General features: G+C 44.6%; 1 protein-coding gene across 1 annotated transcript; it reads right to left on the reverse strand.

Moving 5' to 3' along the window:
* Positions 1-1,830: 1,830 nt before the first annotated feature.
* ELSPBP1 (epididymal sperm binding protein 1) lies at positions 1,831-13,712 on the reverse strand. Its single transcript, XM_039251384.1, has 5 exons — positions 13,640-13,712; positions 7,224-7,361; positions 5,845-5,991; positions 4,289-4,447; positions 1,831-1,988 (listed from the first exon to the last, which is right to left on the reverse strand). Exons 1-5 carry the CDS (start codon positions 13,707-13,709, stop codon positions 1,831-1,833), a joined length of 672 nt encoding a protein of 223 aa, XP_039107315.1. The 5' UTR covers positions 13,710-13,712.
* Positions 13,713-15,439: the final 1,727 nt, after the last annotated feature.

Below are 15,439 nucleotides of genomic sequence, written 5' to 3' on the forward strand. Positions count from 1 at the left end.
CCACGAACATGGGGAAGCAATAGTTGAGGTAGTTTTGCAATGAATTTTCTATTTAAAATTTTTAGTGTTTATTTATTTTTGAGGGAGAGACAGAGTGTGAATGGGGGAGGGCAGAGAGAGAGGGAGACACAGAATCCAAAGCAGGGTCCAGGCTCTGAGCTCTCAGCACAGAGCCTTACGCGGGCTCCAACTCACAGACCATGAGATCATGACGTGAGCTGAAGTCAGACGTTCAACCGACTGAGCCACCCAGGTGCCCCCTTGCAATGAATTTTCTACCCTCTGTTTACTTACTGAGTTATTTAGTAATGATTTAATAAGTACCTACAAATGCTCCACCCAAGTCTATAGTTTCCAGGAAAGAGATAGCAGGCTACAGTTCCTTCCAAGGGGCCCCTGGGCTGAGAATCTGACTTCCTACCAGGAGATTCACAATGCATTCCATGCATTCCAGGTCCCTCTCCAATCCCATTCCAGGAAGCACAAAGGGCAGCACCTCCCCCCCCAGGGTGAGGGGTTAACCATGGGCTCCTTTATTGGCATTTAGGCCGCATCTCTCCACTCTGTTCTTCATGCAGGACCAAGTAATTAAGCAAAATGGTGGACAAGGTATTTCTAAAGGGGATTAATTAAGCTTGAAAGGAAGAGACGAAGCAGGTTCCACACTTGGTATGTCTGTCTTCCTCTGAAGATGTTTCTCCTCCCCTTGAAAATAGAATCAAAAGCCAGCATTCAGGTGACGAGGGTGCACGGACTCAAAATGTGATGTGGATATGAAAGTATTGTGTTGATTTCTAAGACTGAGTCAGAAGATGAAGTGGCTGAGCCAAGAGTGGTTAGACCTATGCCTGCCCCTCACCTGGCTCATGGCAGCCAGTAAGCCAGGGAGCCCTGAGCACCGTAGCCTTACCTCTAGTATAATAGGTTTGCTGGAAGAAAGACCTGAAGAAGAGAGTTGTGCTCTGGTGGACACAGGAGTCAGAGGCTGGGCACTAAGAATGTTTGTTCTTCATTCTAGTCACAACCTGGGAATGACTTGTGGGTGTTTTTTAATATCCACCCTGTTAAAATGGTACCCAGAGCCCCAGACCCACTCCTTTGCCTCTCTTCTATTCCAGGAAGAGGATTTTGATGGTCAAGGCAAAACTCAGGGGGAATCATTAAGTTTGATGTTATCCACAAGCCACATGCATTGAAAGGGCAAATATTGCCAGAAACACACCAGAACTGTCCATATATATGATGAAAGAGCTTCTGTTTGTGCTTCAATCCCATAACTCCTGAATGACTAGGTCAGTGGACCCATGCAGGGGGTCTGGGGAGAACACTGAAGCCACAGGAAAAGACTGGAAGGGAGAGAGAAGTTGGCCCTGTGGAGAGAGTTGAGGACTTCCGTTTGGAGGTGGGGGAGGGACCTACACAATGAAGAAGAGAACTGAAGCTTTTCCTCTGTTGGCTACTCAGTGATTGGGGTAGCAAGTCAATTAACTGGCGCCATGGCTTTTGGGGCCCAGAGAAGCCCTGATCATCTCCTTTCAAGGTCATCTTTCCTTCTCACGCTCCGGTTTGAGAAATTCCATTCTCCTGGCTTGCACACCCAAAGTGTTCCTAGATCTAACACTTGACATGACACCTTTCTGGGTCTGAAAGAATTCATCCACCTTTTTCTAATTTGGGAAGCTATCCCATTCCTTCCCCCACCCCCACCTCACCTCATCTCTGGGGCAGGGAGCTCACCTTGCTGGCAACCTCAGTGGATCATGCTGGAAGGGACGGATGTCACCTTCACAGCGGCATTGCCTCAGGTGTGCGATGCCCCTCACCTTTGCATCAGCAGTACACCCAGGTGTGGTCCCGGTCATAGTTGTAAGAGGTTGCGCACCACGTAAGGTTCTGCTTTGATCCTTTGCTGGTACAATTAAAATAATTCTTGTTTTTGTAGCTGAATGGGAAGTGGCAGGGAAAGCCAGGAACCAGTGAGGAAACTCCTAGGGAGAAGAAGGGGATAGGAAAGTGGTTTACCCCCGTGCCTTTATGCTGTGGTGAAGGCTTAGGCTTCAGAGCCCCTTCTAAAATCAAAACAGGATCAGGGGCACCTGGGTGGCTCAGTCAGTTAAGTGTCTGACTTTGGCTCAGGTCATGATCTCACAGTTCGCAGGTTCAAGCCTTGTGTCGGGCTCTAAGCTACCAGCTCAGAGCCTGGAGCCTGCTTCTGATTCTGTGTCTCCCTCTCTCTCTCTGCCCTTCCCCCACTTTTGCTCTCTCTCTCTCCACTCTTTCTCTCTCTCAAAAATAAATAAATACTTAAAGTTTAAAATCAGGGGAGCCTGGGTGGCTCAGTCAGTTGAGTGTCCAACTTCAGCTCAGGTCATGATTTCACAGTTCATGGGTTCGAACCCCGTGTCGGGCTCTGTGCTGACAGCTCAGAGCCTGGAGTCTGCTTCAGATTCGGTGTCTCCCTCTCTCTCTGACCCTTCCCTGGTCACGCTGTCTCTCTCTCTCTCAGTAATAGATTAAAAAAAAAACATTAAAAAAACTTTAAAATCAAAAGTGGGTCTACATTGCCCATGGCTGTGGTGTTTGGGCACTGCTCAGAGACTCCCATTAGAGGAAGGAAATACTGACCTAATCCTAATTGCCAGAGGGATTTTCCTCCCTGGGAAGCTATTTGAGTTTAGCTCACTGGGGTGTGGAAGGGGGAAACAGAGTGACTGCATAGGGGTCCTGGCAGTGGGAGAGAGGAGAGTAGAGTTATGTCAGCGGGGGAGCAAAGTAGGCAAGTGGGAAGTGTGGACAGGACATATTACAGGGGTCCTCTCCATTCACAGATCCTGAATGTGCCCGTTTGCCACTCGCTGAAATGTATTTGGGCACCAAATCAATACTGGCCAGGCTTCTGCGGTCATGTGTGGACGTGAAGCACCCTCGTCCCTAGCTGAAGCCCAGCAAGGCTGTGCCCTGACTTAGCTATGCAGCCTCTGAGCTGTAGACAAGGGTTGAAAACGCCCGGAGTGGAGAGCTGAAGAGCTGTCCAGGGTCCTGAAGCGCAGGCAGGTCTGGGATGTGCCTTACAGGGAGCGATCATGTTCTATTTGCAGAGAAATGTTCTATTTTCCTTCCTCGCAGGCTTGTTCCCTGATCACCCACCAAATCTACATTTGTTCTCCTTTGTTAACAAAATTATCCAAAACATGTAATGGGGGCCAAAAGATCGCTGCCTGACCTATGTCCTCCTAGAGCATTGTCTAAACAGTCCCAAGTGCCATCTGATTTTCTAGTTCAGTGTTGGCCGACGCTTTCTAGAAAGGGCCAGATGGTAGCTATTTTTAGCTTCGTGCCTCATACAACCTCTGTCTTTATATATGGGCCCTGGGATTTGAATTTCATATAATTCTTGCCCATCACAAAATATGATCCTTCTTTGGACTTTTTCCAACTGTGTAAAAATGGAAAAACAATTCTTAGCTTGAGAGCCAAAAGAAACAATGGCCAAGATTTAGCTCATAGGCAGGATGGAGTTTGCAGACCCCTGCTTTAAGGAAATAGAACTTTATCCAACTTACTAGCTGCTATTGATTGGAGCCCCCACTCTAACTTGTAAAAGATAATATGTTGTGGATGATTTTTGTTTGGTAAAGATGCCAATAATTTCTGCCTGGTGGACAAGATAACCCCAAAGGTTTGAGTGTCCTTTATGTTATTTTATTTTTATTTATGTATCTATATATTTATGTATGTATATATTTAAGTAGGCTCCACATCCAACATGGGGCTCAAACTCACGACCCTGAGATCAAGAGTCGGATTCTCCACCAACTGAGGCAGCCAGGCATCCTTGAGTGCCCTTTCGATGTTAACAGATTATGTGGCTAATTTAACAATCTTGCTTCAGCTCAGCATTCTTTTCTCTGACTATTTAGTTCTTAAAACGTCCCTCAGATTGGCTTCACTATCCTTGTTATTCCCTTATTAAGAATTTTTTAATCTTAGTATGGATTTACTCTATGTTTGTGCAAGCATGTATTTAGGTGTTTCACATTTTGAAAATCTTACACTGATCCCTTTCTCTTGAATCTCATGCAGCCCGTATTTTTGCCCATCACGCTGTCGTATTGTTTATGTTATTTGCTCATCAGATATCCATGAAGATGGGACTCCATCTTACTCATCACCATATGCCCACCGCCCAGCAGAGTTGCTGGCACACAGTAGGGCTGGAGTAGGTGTTTGTTGGGTAATTGAGTGAAGGAGTCCACCCGTGTCCACCCAGCCCCCTTCCCCAGATTACTAGTGTCGGCACAGAGGCTCCACTTCCCATCCTCATCCATGTTCTCCGTGGTTGGGCACCAGGGCCTGTTGCTTTCATTCTCAATGCATTCAAAGATCACGCTATTTCTGTAGATGGAGGGGAAGATGCAGGGCTTGCTGAAAGAATTTCCCCCATACTCTGAAAATAATCATGGAAAGGTCACAGGGACAAGAAGAGACAACGAAAAGAGCTTCCAACTAGGCGCCATGCTTTATCTCATGAAAGCCAACGTGACATTGAACATGCTCCAGTTCAGTTCCTGGTCATGTTATTATTTCCACTTTGTGTGTGTAACTGAGAACCCAAACCATCACCAACCACATCATTTACTGTCTAGCTGAACAGAGTTATGCCACAGGCTTCATCAACAGAGTTATCGTGAGATCTAAGGGTAAAGTTGGTTTAGGGTTAAGGATACAAGTGATGGATGGCTATGACAAAGATGAAAATAAAGGCTTTATATGGCATTTGGATTTTTTTAGTGCTAAGGGAGGAACATAATTAAGACTTTATGCAAGAATAGGTGTGCTCATGGAGAGGTCCCCCATGTGAATCTTCATCTTGATGGAGGCAACACTGCTTGGTGAGGAATCATGGGCATCAGAGCCATATGGACTTGAATTCAAATCCTAACTCTGACATCAACTAGAAGTGTGACCTTGGGCAGGATTTAATTTTATTGTGACCATTTATTGAATGTGGAAAAAATAGCTCACAGCTTCAATGGAAAGATTCAATGGGATGTTGTATATAGAGGTCTTGGATCAGAGTCTAACACAGAGAGCACTCCAGAATGAATGCAGGTCATTGAGAACTTAAGAGTGTGGGTGCCTGGATGGCTCAGTCAGTTATGCATCTGACTCTTAATTTCAGCTCAGGTCATGATCTCACAGTTCATGGGATTCAGCGCTGCACTGAGCTCTGCACTGATAGCATGGAGTCTGCTTGGGATTCTCTCTCTCCTATCTCTATGCCCCTCCCACACTCACGCTCATTCTCTCTCAAAATAAACATTTTAAAAAAGAGTAAGTTAAGGGGAACCTGTGCTGGCAGCTCAGAGCTTGGAGCCTGCTTTGGATTCTATATCTCTCTGTCTTTCTGCCCCTCCCCTGCTCATACACTCTCTCTTTCTCAAAAATAAATAAACATTAAAAAATTAAAAAAGAATAAGAGTAGGTATAGATGAAATCTAAGCGGCTTTGAAATGCAGGTAGAGTCCAGCACTGGGTGAATCCACGTATTGCCACCTCTAGTAACAGAAATAGTTGAAAACCAATGTCAGGACTATAGCCCATGGTTTTGGTTCTGGACCACTAGCTTTTCCACACTGACACTGGGGACTTGGGGAAACATGGCCTTAGGACATTCCTGTCTCCTGTGGTTGTCCTAACGTACTCTCTGAGAACATGCTTGCTTCCTAGAAGAATTGCTCTCATTCCTCTGCTCTCCCCTGTGCCACCATCCCCTCAGGATGGCCATTGCTGTCCCCCACCCACCTCTGTACCAAAAAACCCATCCCTGCTCCAGTGCCTTACCATTCATTTCACAGTATTTCCACTGCTGCTTCTCATCAAAGCTGGAGGTGACGGAACACCACAGCTTTCTGAAGAAACTACCCTCTGTGATGCAGCTGTTATGGGACCTTCCTCGATAGATGAAAGGGAAGATGCACCGTGGGTAATCTGTAGGGAAAGGAACCCATGAGTGGTTTGACTTTCTTTAGTCATTCAATCATCCATCCATCCATCCATTTGTCAACCACCAAAGTACAGGACAAGCATAAAAAAAAAAAGTCTGTTTCTACTTTTTGGATTCAATTTCAACCAGTAGATTCTGATTTGCATCATTTGAACTAGAGCAATATGCAATATTTTCAACTACAGGAGGTATTCCTTCCAAGTCCCCCCCCCCCCCGGTGTAATGGGACTTCTTTGTAGTCATTTTTAGCTCTTATAATCAAAGAGATATCACTTGGGGCTACCAGCCTCTGGTCATCTTTTAAGATCTTTTTAGGTTAGTCATGATCATGTGTGCTTTTTATTATCAACTTACTTTGCTTTATTTCTGTCTTATATTGCAGTTAAGGAATTGTGCTGATTTACTTTGAAATTATAAATTTGGGATAAATAATGTCATCTATAAATTTTATTTCAGGATTGTAAAATGAGGGGCACCTGGGTGGCTCAGTTGGTTAAGCGTCTGAATTCAGCTCAGGCCATGATCTCACGGTTTGTGAGTTCAAGCCCTGCGTTGGGCTCTGTGCTGACAGCTCAGAACCTGGAGCCTGTTTCAGATTCTGGGTCTCCCTCTCTCTCTGCCCCTCCCCCCACTCATGCTCTATCTCTCTCAAAAGTAAAGAATCATTTTTTAAAAAGTGAAGTGGTTGTTATATTTATTATCAAAGGGAGCCTTTGATCTAAAAGAGTCAAGAATAATGATACAAGGGAAAAATAAATCCTAAATATTCAAAAGCTGGCTACTTGTAGGAACAATTAAAATGTCCCAACAATAGGATATTGGTTAAAACAAAATGCCTTTTGTCCTGTGCACAAAAAAATAGAAATCATCTAATTGTCCAAAATGTCTTGGGCTTCAAGTAAACAGAGTCTGTCAAATCCCTTCTCTGCTTTGTTTTCTTGTTTTTCTTTATCAATTTAGAAAATTAAGAAAGGGACAAGATTACAGTGGTTCCCTCTGGTCTCGCAACCTTACAGGACCTTCATGCAGAAAGCACCATTTTTAACACGATCATTGTTACCATTATTAGCCATTATCAGCCTCAGCATTTTCTATGCACACACGTATATCGTAACTCATCTTCAAAAATAGGATCACATCATCCACAGCCACACATTCTCTTGTGTAATCCATCATTTGAGGAGGTCGGCTGAGGGAACAGCCTGGCACCACTCACCGTCCGCCATGCAGTACTTCCACTGCTGATCGTAAACAGCTTTCGTTGAACACCAAGGGGAGAGGCTATTTCTTCTGATGCAAGAGAAGTAAGTAGACCCCTTGTAGATGAAAGGAAAGACACATGAATCCTTCTGACCTGGAGGACAGAGAGACAAAACAGGGGGGCTACATCACCATGAATGAGCCAAGGATGAGTCTTGGTTTGGTCCTTGTGGGAGGTCTGAAGGCGACACAGCCAGTCTTAGCATCCAACTTTCTGGTGACAAAAAAGGGTGTGTCCAGTTTATGTTGAGACCAAAAGGACAGAGAAAGAGTCTCATAAATCATAAAAGCATCAAGTTTTCCTCCAGACCATTAGAGTACCGTCATTGTCACCCAGGCATTCTTGGGTCATTATATCACAGTAGGTAATGGAGGGACACACATCAAATAATGCGGAAACACAGACTGAAAAACAATTTCACTCTCCTTTTTAAAAAATTTTTAATGTTTATTGATTTTTGAGAGACAGAGTGCAAGCAGGAAAGGGGCAGAGAGAGAGGGAGACACAGAATCTGAAGCAGGCTCCGGGCTCTGAGCTGTCAGCACAGAGCCCAACACGGGGCTTGAACTCACAAGCTGTGAGATCAAGATCTAAGCCGAAGTCGGACGCTTAATGGACTGAGCCACCCAGGTGCCCCCAATTTCACTTTTCAATGCTTTTTCAATCCTTCTGATTACACAAAAGAGAAAGCTTCAATATAATGCTAGTGTTTCTCTACCATACCTCTAATTCTTAATCTCCTTTTTAACAACAACAACAACAACAACAACAACAAAAAAGCAGGACTCAGGCTCAAAGCCTTACTGTAACATCCAGTAGAATTTAGTAATAAGATTTTCTTTTCATCACATTTTTTTCTGTTTGCCATTTCTATTTATGGCAAGTTAGTAGCACTTACAGATTACAGATCTGATGTTAACTACTCTTTAAAGATATGCTGTTAAGGGGCACCTGGGTGGCTCAGTCGGTTAAGCGCCTGACTTTGCTCAGGTCATGATCTCACAGTTTGTGAGTTTAAGCCCCATGTCGGGCTCTGTGCTCACAGCCTGGAGCCTGCTTCAAGTTCTGTGTTTCCCTTTCTCTGTCTCTTTTTTTTTTTTTAATATTTTTATTTATTTCTAGGAGAGAGAGACAGCATGAGCAGGGGAGGATCAGAGAGAGAGGGAGACACAGACTCCGAAACAGCCTCCAGGCTCTGAGCTGGCAGTCAGCACAGAGCCCGACGCGGGGCTCGAACCCACGAACCGCGAGATCAAGACCTAAGCGAAAGTCAGACGCTTAACCGACTAAGCCACCCAGGCGCCCCTCCCTTTCTCTCTCTACCCCTCACCTGCTCACACTCTGTCTCTCACTCAAAAATAAATAAACATTAAAGAAATTTTAAGATAAGAGTGTTAAAGTGAAGACAAGTGAGCACATTTCAAGAAGATGGTTAGGTAAATGATAATGCTGGTGGTGTGCAGATGTGGCAAATACTGAGGGGTATTTTTGTATTCCTCTGTGTGAGGACAGGGACCTCCTCTTTGACACAATGTATCCTCAACAACTAGAATCATGACTTACTCATAGTAGATGCTTCAGAAAGAACTGACAGAATGAAATGAGTTCGGAAAATGCCACAGGAAGGAAAGCTAAACATGTTTCTTTGATGAAGGGCTCACCAGAAGGGTCAGTATGCAAATGAGTATTGAATTAGCAGGAGGCATATGGAGTATATTGAATTGTCCTTTCCCCCCATTCCTCGATAGTGTTGGAGACTAATGGTCCCTGAAACACATCTTAAAAAATGTTATTCTACGGGTGCCTGGGTGGCTCAGTCAGTTATGCATCAGACTTCGGTTCAGGTCATGATCTCTCAGTTTGTGAGTTCAAGGCCCACATCAGGCTCCTCACTGACAGTGTGGAGCCTGCTCAAGATTCTCTCTCTCTCTCTCTCTCTCTCTCTCTTTCTCTCTCCCTTTCTCTCTGCCCCTCCCCCACTCTCTGTCTCAAAGTAAATAAATAAACTTTTTTAAAAAAGAAAAAGAAGGGGCGCCTGGGTGGCTTAGTCGGTTGGGCATCCGACTTTCGCTTAGGTCATGATCTCGCGGTTCGTGGGTTCGAGCCCCGCGTCGGGCTCTGTGCTGACTGCCAGCTCAGAGCCTGGAGCCTGTTTCAGAGTCTGTCGCTCCCTCTCTCTCTGACCCTCCCCTGCTCACACGCTCTCTCTCTCCTAGAAATAAATAAAACATTAAAAAAAAAAAGAAAAAGAAAAAGAAATGCTACTCTAGCCCACGTTGCAGAGGAGAAAGTGCATGCAAGATAGAGAATCATTTCAACTTAATACCTTTTTTTCTTTTTTGAGCAGAACTGGGATGAGAACTAACATTTTTTTAAATCTATGGGCCCAGGATCACAGCTTTTCTTCCTGCCTTCACCTTGCCATTCCCTCCTTCCCTCCCTTTCTCCCTTCCTCAGAGACTTAATGATGAATACTATGACTAAGATATTCTGATGGGTTATTGATGTGCATGCATACACGTGTGAGCATGTGTGTTTGTGTGTGTGTGTGTGTGCTCATGTTCCAAAGGTGGTGAGGCAAAGCTTTTGTGGACTCACTAAACCTACCCTCTTTTTTCTTTCTGGGCTCATAGCGAGAACCCATTTTTCAGCCTCTCTAATAGTTTGGGGCCACATGACTCTGTTGCAACTCACGGAATGTAGGTAGAAGTGATTTGCACCATTTCCTCCCTCAGAAAAGTCCCCAGCTGGACACAGAGCAGTGGTTCTCAGTGGAGGAGACACTAGACAATGTTTGGAGACATTTTGGGTTGTGACAACTGGGAGGAGGGGGAACTGGCAGCTGCACTGCTGGTATCTACTGGGTCAAGGCTGGAGATGTTGCTAAACACCTTACCATGAGCACGTTCCAGAACCAGATCATCCAGTCCCAAATGTCAACAGTATCTGGTTTCCGAAACTCTGATAAAGAGGACCCTGCAGAGAATACTGAGGCCCCACAGGGTGGTGGAGAACCAATATGGAAGGGGTCTGTGTCTCTGAATCACAATACAAGTGGCTTCCCACCAAACGTCCACACTGAAGAGCTGTATGACATGAACTCTACTGAATTCAGCCACTGGTATTTGGGGATAGTCAGTCCATTACTAATACAGAAGAACAAGGCATCATCTCTGTCTTCAACCTGGTAGTAGCTCTGTCTATTGTTCCGGATCAGATTCTTACCCTGTATACTCTGACCTGGGCCATCACAGGGTCAGGAGAGAATGGAAAAGGCAGACCGCCATCTTTGAGCTTCGCCAATGGGCTGATGCCAGCAGAGCTCCTTAAGTCGCATTGTGTTGTCCATCTCTGGGTCTTAGAACCCTGTGGTCTTGGTTGAAGACCAAGTTGAAACCGGTTAATGTCGGAAAAGTGTTTAGAAGAGGACCCGGGGCATGACTGCTCCTCGACAAATGTTAGCTGTCATCACCATCATCACCAACACCATCATCATCGTCATCAATAATGCTCAGTCATGGGCACTACCAGTATGTGTGATCTGGTGGTGATGGAAGGGCAGGCAGATGTCCCTGTGCACAGGACTAAGATTATCCTTGGGACTTGTTAGTACAAACCAACACATAATAGAAACTATTAGCCATCTGCAAAGTAATCCAGCAGATGGTCTGATCTTCTTAACTGGGTTAAAATCCTCCATAAGCCGGGCCCTACTGACCTCTCTGTTCTCACTGCCTGATTAACATTTCCTCGACCTTCCTCAATGTTCTTTCTCATCTTTGGCGTTTGACTCATGCCCTTCACCCTGCTCTTTTCTTTGTCCCTTGCTTTACTCCCTGCTTTTCATCCATATGACTTGCTTCAGCCTGGATTAACACTCTTTCATATTCTTATACTATTTTGAAATGATCTCTATAAATGTACTTACCAAATATTAAAGAATATAATTTGCTGTGAGCATATTGCTATGTTTCTGGCCCATAGCATGGTCTCTGGCATTTGGGAACCAGTCAGCAAATGTGTATTGACTAAATTAGTCCATAAATATGTGCAGAGGAGGTATACCAAGTTTCACCACAGGAATGTGGGTGTAGTCTCAGGAAGGTATGGCCAGAATGAGACACTAACTGGAAAAGCTGGCATTGTTCCCTGTCTGAATAAACTGTGGGTTCTTAGCCTTTTCAGGACTTGTCAGCTCTTTTGAAAACCCAGGTCTTCTCTCCAGGAAAATGCTCATACATCCCTGTGGCAGAGACTGCTGTGTACTCAAAGTCAGCTTCATCTTCCTCCCAAAGGTACTGCTAAAAACTACATTTCCCAGATCCCCTTGCAGCTAAGCATCCTGTGAGTTCTGGCCAACGGAAGTGGGAGAAAGTGATAGATATCACTTCCCGGCCAAAACAAAAAACAAAACAAAACAAAACAAAAACTCTCCTTCAAGATCATCAGACTCTTGATCCACATCTTCCAGCTCCATGCAAAGAATCCAGAGAGGACTCTGAAGCCCTATGGGATGGTGGAGCCCCCTGGTGGAGGACGCATGGATCCCTGCTAACTAGATAAGCCCTCATTGGACTTTGTAGGAACAGGAAACAAAACACTTTGTGTTAAGCTGCTAGTAGTTTGGAGTTTGTCTGTTACAATAGCTATTCTCACTACACTGAAAAATACACACCTTTTGAAATATGGATCCAGGGTTTCACAAACTCTGTGCTAGCCCAGTGACCTGGAATACAGAATGTGGTCATTGAAAAAGGACTTCATGGGGGGCACCTAGGAGGCTCAGTTGGTTAAGCGTCCGACTTAGGCTCAGGTCAGATCTCATGGTTCATGGGTTCTGGCCCCGCATCAGGCTCTGTGCTGACAGCTCGGAGCCTGGAGCCTGTTTCAGACTCTGTGTCTTCCTCTCTCTCTGCCCCTCCCCAACTCATACTCTGTCTCTCTCTGTTTCAAAAATAAATAAACTATTAAAAAATTTAAAAAAAAAGGACTTCATAGAATCAAAGGGCATGAAAACAGGAGTGTTTCTTGAGGCTTATGGAAGGGAGGGGGCTCATCAGGCAGAAAAAAATTTTAATTGTGGAGAATGTTTCACCATAGCTTAAGTGAACTATATGTAATCAAGGTCTCTCTTTGTTCTCTCTCCATGTTTACCATATGATCTTGGGGTGGTTGATTTAGATTCATATATTCCTATACTGAGAATGTAGCCTCACATCCACTAGAATGGCTACTTTTTAAAAAGATTTTATTTTTAAGTAGTCTTTACACCCAACATGGGGCTTGAACTCACAACCTCAAGTTCAAGAGTCACAGTCTACCAACTGAGCTAACCAGGAGCCCCTACTATTTTTTTTTTAAAACAGAAAATAACAAGTGTTGACAAAGATGTAGAGAAATTAGAACCCTTGTGCACTGTTGATGGGAATATAAAATGGTGCAGTTACTTTGGAAAATAGCTTGGCAATTCCTCAAAAAAAGAAATAAATAAACATAGAATTGTCATGTGACCCAGCAATTCTACTCCTGGTGATATGCCCAAAAGAACTGAAAGCAGGTTCTCAGCGAAGTATTCTTAATACCCAGTATTTACAGCTGCATTGTTTACGATGGCCAAAAGGCAGAAACAATCCAAGTCCCATCAATGGATGAATGGATAAACAAAACATGGTATGTCCACAGTATGTATCTCACACACAGTGGAATATTTCTTCAGCCTTAAAAGGACAGGAAATTCTGACACAGGCTACAACATGGCTGAATCTTGAGGACATTATGCTAAGTGACATAAAAGTCACAAAAAGACAAGTACTGTTTGATTCCACTTTCGCAAGGTATGTAGAAAGTCAGATCATGGTGTCAGAAAGCAGGATGGTGGTTTCCAGGGGCTGGGGGAGGGGGAACTGTGCCTTGTTTAATGGGCACAGGTGATATTTCATGGCTTCTGGTGGTACCACACTGTGGATGTATTTCTACTGAACTGTACACTTGGCTGTGCACTTCAAAATGGTTAAGATGGTAAATTTTATGTTCTGTGCATTTCGCCACAATTTAAGAAAAAGAGTGTATAGGGAAGGTCCAAGTTACAGTCTGAGGACTCAATCCATTGGAATTATAGAGCCCCCCCCTTCAATGAACATATTTGCATTTCCCTACCCTGTGCTGAACAGCTTAGATGTTCGCATCCTGATTACAGCAGTCCCCTGCTTACCCACCGTCTCTCTTTCCATGGTTTCAGTTATCCGCGGTCAAGGAGGTCCAGAAGCAGATGATTCTCTATCTCCTCCCTACTTGAATCCAGGAATCTTTACTTTGGCCCATTCATTCTTTCTGGTTTCTAAATCCGCCCCATTGTTTTCTGGTATACTCACCTCCACTTGCCTCACAGGTGTAGAGGAGGAAGGTCATCCATCCCAGCAGGTAGCTGGACCATCGGTTCATCTCAACTGGTGTCTTCTTTCTGGACTGAAGGAAGACAAAAATTTTGCTCCTGCAAACCCCTTCCTCTTCCACTAACTCCCAGGTTTGGTGTCATGCATGCCATTTTACTCTTAATCCTAGAGGGCAGTGAAGAGTAACTCACTCTTACAGGAAAGAAATATATATATGTATATACTGTCATTATGGAGGGGACGGTGCGATGGAAAGGAGAGGCATAGCATTTGTTGAGCACTTACTGTATTCCAGACTAAGTGCTCAACACAATCATGCCACTTGGTTCTCACAAGTGAAATGATAACTATTTTAATCCCGTTTTACAGATGAGGAAGCTGAGGCTCAGGGAACCCAGTGATCTGCCTGAGTTGGTTACACAGCAAGGAAATGGCAGGATTCTAACCCACATAAATGGCTCCAAAGTCTCAATTCTTCTTGGGGATCTTAGCCATAGCCTTAAACCCTCCTCATGGATCACATTCATCTCTGGCTGGATATTTTTTTTTTAATATTTTTATTTATTTCTAGGAGAGAGAGAGAGAGAGAGAGAGAGAGAGAGACAGCGTGAGCAGGGGAGGGTCAGAGAGAGAGGGAGACACAGACTCTGAAACAGCCTCCAGGCTCTGAGCTGGCAGTCAGCACAGAGCCCGACGCGGGGCTCGAACCCACGAACCTCGAGATCATGACCTAAGCGAAAGTGGGACGCTTAACCGACTAAGCCACCCAGGCGCCCCTCTGGCTGGATATTAAAGTACCTTCATGATCAGCATTTACTATCCTCATCAGCCATAATTTCTATGAGCTCTATTAGCCTCTGCCATTTCCTTAACAACACATGGATGTGCCATTCTCCAGAGAAACAACAACCCCAGCTAGAATTGGTGATCTGATTTTGTCTTGAGGCTCATCTGCTATTACCACCTCTATGGCTGGCTATGAGTTATTAAGTGCCTACTGTATGCCACCTTCTAACAACCTAAGGAGAAGGTATGATTATTTTTGTTTTACAATAGAGTGAAACCACGGTTTGGGAAGTTGAGTAAGTTACCCAAACACCACGGATGGTAAGTGACAGATCTCAGGTTCAACTGTCTACACAAGTGTCATAGTTCTCAAGCTTCATAAACCACTTCCCTTCTAGGGGTCTTTGTTCCCCCACGGGCAGAGCGTCGGTTAATAATTTCTGCCTCTGGGAGAGGCTGGGAGAGTCCAGTCAGATCCTGATGTGAAAGTGTGTTTCCATTGTAAATTGTTAGTTGTACTGATGGATAATTAAGGCAATGATCAGGGCAGCTCAGGAAAGACAAACAAATCTAGATGGTGCATTGGGGGAAAGAAAACCCCAAGGCCATTGGTTAAGGTCCTCTAACAGGCAGGTGACACTGCTGAGGGCCTGGGTCTCAGAACACACTCTCTCACTTGCTTTCCTGCTACATATTGGAACGTCTTTCTGATTTCTCTTGTTATTCTTAACCACAGCACCACGCCCCAAATTTGCTTTTCCTGAGTGGTGTCTCATTCACCACCTACCTGCTCATGGTTCTCACTCTAGCTGATGGTCCAGACTCTGGAATTGGACCCACCTTTGGTTGCAGAAGCTAGCTGGTCCCAGTTGAAATCCTGACTCCACCCTTTACCACTTGGGTGACCTTGGGAAGTGACTTAAATTCTCCAAGCCTCAGCTTCATGATCTAAAAAATGGGGGTACGATTCTTACTTAGTATTTAGGCTTGTTA

Source organism: Hyaena hyaena, unplaced genomic scaffold (assembly GCF_003009895.1).
Source record: "Hyaena hyaena isolate Hyena2069 unplaced genomic scaffold, ASM300989v1 scaffold_9, whole genome shotgun sequence".
NCBI classification, from domain to species: Eukaryota; Metazoa; Chordata; class Mammalia; order Carnivora; family Hyaenidae; genus Hyaena; species Hyaena hyaena.